The sequence below is a fragment of the Papaver somniferum genome, chromosome 7, assembly GCF_003573695.1.
Source record: "Papaver somniferum cultivar HN1 chromosome 7, ASM357369v1, whole genome shotgun sequence".
NCBI classification, from domain to species: domain Eukaryota; kingdom Viridiplantae; phylum Streptophyta; class Magnoliopsida; order Ranunculales; family Papaveraceae; genus Papaver; species Papaver somniferum.
In genome coordinates, this window is record NC_039364.1 from 70356478 (window position 1) to 70364533 (window position 8056).

At 36.4% G+C, this 8056-nt stretch overlaps 1 protein-coding gene across 1 annotated transcript; it reads right to left on the reverse strand.

Moving 5' to 3' along the window:
• Window positions 1-1638: 1638 nt before the first annotated feature.
• LOC113292726 (mechanosensitive ion channel protein 10-like) lies at window positions 1639-4910 on the reverse strand. The gene is made up of 6 exons (XM_026541598.1): window positions 3889-4910; window positions 3358-3630; window positions 3113-3236; window positions 2722-3015; window positions 2359-2561; window positions 1639-2253 (listed from the first exon to the last, which is right to left on the reverse strand). The coding sequence occupies exons 1-6, from the start codon at window positions 4800-4802 to the stop codon at window positions 1983-1985; spliced, it is 2079 nt and encodes a 692-aa protein (XP_026397383.1). The 5' UTR covers window positions 4803-4910; the 3' UTR covers window positions 1639-1982.
• Window positions 4911-8056: the final 3146 nt, after the last annotated feature.

The following is an 8056-nucleotide window of genomic DNA, read 5'->3' on the forward strand; positions in this document are numbered from 1 at the left end:
TAAGAACTATGCACCCTTTGCATCATTTAGATATTAAGGATTCTTCATGGGTTTGGAAAAGTATCTGTCATGGTCTTAGTATCATTAAGAATCATGTTATTTGGGAAGTTATAAATGGTAAAAACATTCATGCTTTTGTTGATAATTGGCATGGGTTCCTAACATGTCTGCTTCCTTATGCATTTGTCATCTTAATCCTAACCTGTGTGTGAGCAGTTTGATTGATAAACATTCTAACATCTGGAACTCAGAATTAGTGCAAGCCTTCTTTACTTAAGAAAACAATCAGAAAATAATGAACATTAGAATTCCATTGTCTGGATTTGATGAATTGATTTGGCCATTCACTAAAAATGGTACCTTTACAGTTAAATCAACTTATAAGCTTTTAGCTGGTGAGTTACCTTCTGCTAATCCTAATACATACTCATCCAAATCCTATATGTATAAATCTTTGGGAAGCTCCCCTTGTCTAAAATCCAATTGTTTTTTTTGGAAATGTATTGAAAGGATATTGTCAACTTAGGATAGAGTGTCTGTTTTCAAACCTAATCAGGATAATAGTTGTAGTATGTGTGATACTAATACTGCTGAAATATTTGAACATCTCATTTTGCATTGTTCTTACTCTAAATATGTTTGGGCTTCTTTGCCCTTTGGAAATATGGTGCTTCAAGATTCTGCTACTACTGCCAATATTTATGATTGGATTAGCAAATATCTTTCGTCTAATGATGCTCCCGGTTGTTCTGCTTTAACTATTGCGTGGTGTATTTGGAAGGACAGATACTTTCACATTTTTCAACATAAACCCCTTAATATTCTAGGCACTGTCAGACTGTCATCTAAGATTATTAGTGATACCAATGAATTCCTAACTTCATCTATACCTAATAGTAGTTCTACCGTTGTTCAAGTTCAGGTGGCTCCTTCTAATGAAAATCTTCCACTTGATTGTTGTTTGGTATATTGTGATGCTTCTCATGATAAAGATACTAATAGTTTTGGTGTTGGAATTGTTGTTCTCTACCAAACAGAGAGTTCAAAAGATGCAAAACAGTCGCAAGCCAAGCACTTAACCCAGAAGAAGTTGAATGCATAGCCTTACTTGAAGCTGTAAAGTGGGTTAAAACTAGAGGTTCTAACAGTATTTGTTTAAGGAGTGATGCAAAGCATGCCATTGCTCTTCTGAATAAAAAGGTGAGGGTGGGGGTGGGGACCAGATTACCTAGTCCAACAGTTCCATATTGGAAGATTGTCTTTTCGTTCTTTAGGTATTTTATCTATGTTAAAACTGAGTACTATGTTGGTAGAAATTTTAATATGGTGTAAATCTACTATATTTAATTATGAGCTTACAATATATTATAATAATGATTACCAAACAACCCCGTTTTATCCCTAGAGCATTTTTTTTTTGTGTTGAGTTAAACTGCATTTGCAAAAACTTCGTCGACATATCTGCTCCCGGGCTTGACTCACCAGTCATCACAGACCACAGCATGTCTTGCCTCTCTCTGTTCTTTTCTCCTCTCTGTTCGAACAAGAAATAATTATGCGCACTAGAGTTTCCTTTTCAATTATGCAAATCCGACAACATAAAATCAAACTGTAATGAGAGAATTTATAATACTGTAACTTATGCAAGCTATTTATTATCCATATAATGTCCTAAGAAAAGTATGTAATATGGATATGGGACTCCAGGAGAAGTTCCAAATCAACTTCCTAGTAATCTCTATTACACAGTACACACTCATTCATCTTTTAGCAACCTCTGAAATGTAGAGGAATCTTATAAATAATATGCTGCCTGCAGCAACACAGATCACTCAAGGTGCAATATCATACACTTATACACAAATAGGAGCATAGGACTAAGTAAGATCGGGGACGTTCATTTAATTATTATCATAGTGTATAGCCCCTGAAAGTATGATAACCTGGGGATTATGACTTCATCCAGTGCAGTAGTAACCACATCAAAATTGTGTTGATGGCCCTCCATTAGCCGTGGAAACATGAGTGAGATGAACTTGCTGTGGAAGAAGCTGGTACTTGATTCCTAAGGTTTCAAAGATTTTCTTCAGTTCAAGAATGAGTTCAGTCCGGCGTAAGTTTCTCTCTAAGAAATTTTGATGGTTTTGTGTGTGTGTCACAAGGAGACTCATATCCAACTTGTTCAAAGTCGAAATTTCTTTCACCAACAATGCGTGTTTAGGGGCCCAATGCTTTGGTTTGTTCTCTATAAATCTGCAATAAAAAAACAGATCATGGCCTAACACAACATGAACTCAAAAGATGCATATAATGCGTTTGTAAAAAGAGTAAACGAGAAATGTCTTTTGTGTTGCTTACGTTTGTATGTCCTTTTTAAGAAGATTGATTTTTTCCGAAGATGTGGAGGAGTTTATCATGAAATCAACATAGTCAAGCATATCGGGACTTCTATAGTAATTGCTGATCGGTTTTGTGCTTAAAACAGAATTCGGATAGTAGACCTTTTCCATATCAATTTTGAGGAACACTGTTGTCAAGATATTCATCTCCTCAACTATCATCTGCCAAATTAGGAACATTGCTGTCAAGATTTTCTTTAATTGAGAACTTTGGCAATCCAAAAGTAAATAAACACTGAACAAAACGCCAAATTGGTAATCCAGCTTTACGCCTAATATATAACAATGGGAAGTTAGTTGCCTCTAGGATAAGGAATTTTACCATGACACCATCGATTTTGCACCGGTCACCTACATCGAATGGATGCATTACAAAGACGAAGACGACAGACTCAAAGATTGTCTTGCACGTATTCTGGAACATGAAGCCCACGAGTAATAGCTGAGATGTGATCACGAGGATAACTTTGGATGTCGCAAGCCCCATCACAAGGACTATAACCACGGCAATAAGAACCGACACAAGTGCACTAGCTAACTTGTGAAGTTGCTCAACCGCTGTTTTTGTATCATTCAGGGAATGAGCTAGAGCCCTTCTCTCAATGTAAGCCTGTACCTGCAGATGTTAAACGAGTTGTCTTTGTATTGACTTTTGCTGATGACAAAAGAAAGAAATAAATAAAATGTATATATGAAAGGATAATCTTAATTACCACCCAATTCCGGAAAGCGGATTTTTTGATTTGTCCAGTTTCAACAGCTCCATCAAAGAAAGGCAATATCGTGCGAATATCTTCTCTTCTTAAGAACCTAAGCAGATCCTCCTCGAGTATGTACCTACAACACCACAAGCAAGTTTATCCAAAAGATGCATTTTGCTATATATATATATATATATATATATGTTTAGAGATGATGATGAAGGATCAAGAGCAGGAAATAGTAGTGTGATATTTACTTGGCATCAGGCTTGGCGACGTGCTTGAAAACCCTTTGGGCTGTGACTCTTGCTTCCCATTCGCTTGTGATTTCTGAAGTCTCAAAATTATCGACTGTCCTTGAGATTGTGGACAGACCAGAATACATCACGTAGTTCACCAGCCTTCGGACGCTCCAAGCTGAAGCAGTACTTTGCCTACTTAGCTTCCTCAGCCTCTCAATGTCTATCTTCCTTGAACCACCTATTCCTCCAGGCACCTTTTCCCCATCTTTCAAATTTGTTGGCATCGACCTGATTATACATATTGTAAGAATGTTTAGCATCAATCACATGTCTAGCTATTTCTGTGTGCTCATAATTAGAGATCCAAAATACAGATTTCCAGGAATACAAAAAGTTTCTGGAACCCTGTGCAAGTACTACTTTGTAAAGATAAGTGTAAGAATAATCGTAGGTAACTGAATTACCAGAAATTCAAAAATATGAACATGAAACCAACTTTGCTAAAAACATAAACTTATCAGAAAGCAGTTTGAAAGTTGTAGATACCTTGAGGGTCCGAAAATCTTCCGCTTGGCCGGCACTGTCTGATCAATCTCACCTCGTGCTGGACCAGATAAAGAATCCAAGATGTAATGGTGGAAAACACTTTCTTTCATTCTATCAAAAAAAGTTGCCACGTGAAATGAGGAAGCCAAGATTTTCACTAGAACAGTCTTGATCAACCAGATTGTAGCACCAACAAGAACCGCAATTAAAGCCCTAAACACTTTCTTAAAAATTTCATTGTTCTTTTGGACATCAGGGCTAAACATTAATGACCAAGACAATAAAACTAGCGCCAACCAAATGCAATTTTGAAAACTTTTCCTTAAACCGTAAACAAAATAAAGAACTTTTTCTCTCAACATAAAATTTTTCTCGATGAAAAAAACTATAATCGCAATAACCCAACCGGAAAATAATCTTCCGGAAAAAATCACCATAATCATTAGACACCATTTCCAAGTTTCTAAACCCCATTTTGTTTGATCCTTCAATGATTTAACTGTAAGACTACATACTAAAGCAGTTGTAATAACAACAAAAAGTATCCATTCCACTATAATTTTCCAACCACATCTCTTGTTATTTTTCCTAAAATGATCTCTTTCTTCTTCATGTTCTCGGTGCCATATTTCGTCTTCGTCGTCATCATCTGATGACGAATTGTTGGCACTGTCTATACCTTCGGTTTCACGATACATTGGTGATTTTGTTGGGTGAGGATAATTCACTTCGGAAAATCTTGATTTGGGTTTTGAGAAATTCAGTCTTCTAAGAGTTCTAGGTGTTTGTTGTGTGGATGGAGAATTTGGATGACTGCAAAATTCAGTTTCAGCTGTATGTCTTGGAGTTTTTTGTTGCTCCATTTGAAGAACAACTTGATCTGCAATGGGTTTCCCCTTCTGCGTATTCTGCATCTTTCTCTTCCTAAAGAGAAGAGCATGAGCAGAAAATGGTTGAGCTAGGAGACTATCACAGCAATACTTTACATGCTCTGGTGGATGATATTTATGATCAACTACCTATTTTAGGAGCAAAACTTAGCTTTCGAAGTATTTATTTATACCAGCAAACTTGGATGCAATTTCAAACTAAACCGCGAATGAATTTGCATTACATGTTTGCTGTGTGTAAGTCAAATAATTTCATCCCCGTTTAGGTGGATGCGGTGACACGCCTCAATTGAATCATTGGAGTCAAACTGAAAATATAATAGAAATATCAAAGATAACGTAAAGAAATGGTGTTTGATGTGCGTATTATAAGTTGATGAAACACCTGGCTACCTACAGGCTACACTCGACGGTAATGTTCTGAAATGACATGTTAAAATGCAATAAAAAAAATTCTCCAGATGCCGTCCGTCAAGCTCAGCTGGTCATCCCCGTTTCCCAAAGTTTGATGCGTTTCAGGAGGTCCCAGGTTCAAATCCCCAATAGCGTAATATTGCAGGAATTGACATGGAAGGTAGTGTTAGTTTGCCCCCCTTGTGACACAATCTCTTAATAATTATTTTGCCCCCCTTGTGACACAATCTCTTAATAATTATTTTTTTAAAATAAATGGTAACCTTTTTTAAAGGAGAATTTATAGAACAAATGTCCGCGAACCTGATTGTGCGAAAGAATTTTTAGACGATCTGAGAAATCAATATCCAAGATCAATCTAATTGTATCCAAATTAAGAGGATCCAAATTCTAACAAGTATGAAACATGTAATTTATCTTTCAAGATATGAATTCAACAAGGACGAGTCTTGTTTTTTTAATCTCAAATAATAAGGACTTAAACTACCTAGATCGATTACTTACTACTTTATTATTATAAAGATAAATAATATAATGCAGAAAAAGAAAAACACAAGACACCAGAAATTTTGTTAACGAAGAAAACTACACTTGTAGAAAAATCATGGACCTGTCCAGCTTTGAACACCACACTGTATTAAACCTCTACAGACACTAGCGTACTATCAGAATTCAGATTGGAATGCAGTTGAGACCGAATTAACCCTCCAAGAAATTCAGCTACAACCGTGTTCCTTACGTCCCTTGAACCTCGTAAGGTTCTACGCAGTTGATTCCCTTAGTTTACGTTCTACACATCCTAATAGTTGCTTCAACCTCAGTGAAGACTTTTGACATCGATCTTCCTCTAACAGACAAGCCTATTTGATTTCGTTTCAATTTAGGTTTGGAAATCTGTTGAAATAGGCAAAGTCCACCGAACCTCACGAATCCGGAACACTTACACTCAGTTCGTTGAGAAGCCTGGATTATTAACCACCTCTCAAGAACAACCCAAAAAAAAGAGAGTTTAGATATATATTTATCTTCAGGAATCACAAAGCCTGAGAGGAAGAAAACTTTGTGATTTCTATCTATCTCGTTCCCGATCCAAGATTACAAAAATCTCAAAGACCAACAAGAACAAGATTGAGATTCAAGTGCTATCACGTAAAGATAGTGTGATCGGGCTTCAAGAATCCCTAAGGGAAATCTTCAAAGTCGTAACCCAGTTATGTTTCTCAGATGAAACCTAGGTTTTGGAGGATGACTCAAGCTTAGCAACTAGGAGAAAAGAGTGTCAGGGATTGAGAAATCCTGTTGCAAGAGTCTATCTATTTATAGATTTTCAAGGCTCTAGGTAGCTTTGGATTTAAGCTAAGGTAGCTTGTGACCCAAGCAAATACTTTCTCAGTTTAGATGAAGTTCTTAATAGGAATTCATGTAAGTATGTGAGAAGTCTTCCTTAAAATCGCACAGAGAGATATGCAATATGGTCCAGGATTCTGGAACCGTGCACAATGATGGTTCATAGCGGCTAAGTAGCCTTTGAACTTACAAGCACACATAGCGGTGTTCAACAAAACTTAAGACTAACCAGTGATCCACAAGCACAAAGTGATTTTGTGAATAAAGTTATCAGAAAAGTGTCTTTGGGAGTTGTAGCAAAAGCGAACATAGTCATATAGAGTAGTTCATATACTCTGCTAATACTGGAACTGTACAGGTTTGCAAACCTCTGACAGTTCGCGAAGTCAGGGAACAAGGGTTTGCAAACCTTAACAGTTTGCGATACTCATGTCACAAGCGTTTGCAAACCTCGGCAGTTTGCGAAAGTCAAATGTAGGGGTTTGCGAACCTACCTCATTCCAGAATTCAGATGTAAAGGGTTTTATTAAACCGGGTTTACCTATACAATTCACGGAGTTCAAACTGATTTTGGTAAAACATATAAGTATTTATACCTATTGTCAACAATTCTTTTTATCACATAATTAATTTGAAACATTCCAATTAGCCATATATTGTGCGCACTGTTTCTTGGGAAATTTCCAAATGATCAACTTGAAACAAAAATAGTTAGTGGACAATAAATTTTTCTAACTAAGATTGCTAAGCAAGGTATTGAAAGCGTGAAGCGTTTTTCATTTTTAGGAAGCGATGCGTATGTCGAAGCGTGAAACGTCGCTTCATGGTTGATGTTTGAAGCGGATGTTTTCCTATAAATAAATTAGTCGTAACTAGTAATTATAAATTTATTAGGAAGATAATATCTATATAAATTTTATATAAGTATAATTTTTATCAAAAACGAAGTGTGTGTACACCAGTTCAACCTACTCCAGACGAGTGGGAGGCAGGGTGTTTCAACTCCCCCTTAAAACATTCATATTTTTCTTTTAAAAGTTTGAAACGCATGACCGCTTCGGAGCGAAATGCTGAAATTTGAAGCGAAGCGTACGCTCTGAAGCGTGAAGTGTACGCTTTTAAAAACCATGTTGTTAAGGGTCTACGAACATCCATTGCTTGAATTATTTATTTGATAGTTCAACTAAGACAAGTTTGAACTCGAAATTTCTTCTTTGCAATATTAAATCTACTAATATCGTACGACATTGTCTCATAAGATAGAATGATAAATGCCGTGAGTAAATAGGGATATGTCAGTCTTCACATACTTCTTTTTTGATGAAGTTCTCGTAAATGTCTTCGTTTGTTCTTCAGTCTTCAACCTTCGAGGGTTATCCACTGATGTCTGATACCCAACTACTATAATGTAATCCTAGTTTAAACCTTGACTTTAGTAGAGTAGAAATCAAGATGTAGTTTTGTACTTCTAACATTGACAACAAGTTTGAGACAACAAAACTTGTGAGTTCGACGAA

What these genes read in the sequence shown, in the direction of transcription:
- LOC113292726 (XM_026541598.1), bottom strand. Translation starts at nt 4,802, where the DNA reads ATGCAGAATACGCAGAAGGGGAAACCCATTGCAGATCAAGTTGTTCTT. An exon ending in AAGATTTTCGGACCCTCAAG is followed by an intron (nt 3,631 to 3,888) that starts GTATCTACAACT and finishes ATGTATAATCAG; the next exon opens with GTCGATGCCAACAAATTTGA. An exon ending in CTTAAAAAGGACATACAAAC is followed by an intron (nt 2,254 to 2,358) that starts GTAAGCAACACA and finishes TTTTTATTGCAG; the next exon opens with ATTTATAGAGAACAAACCAA.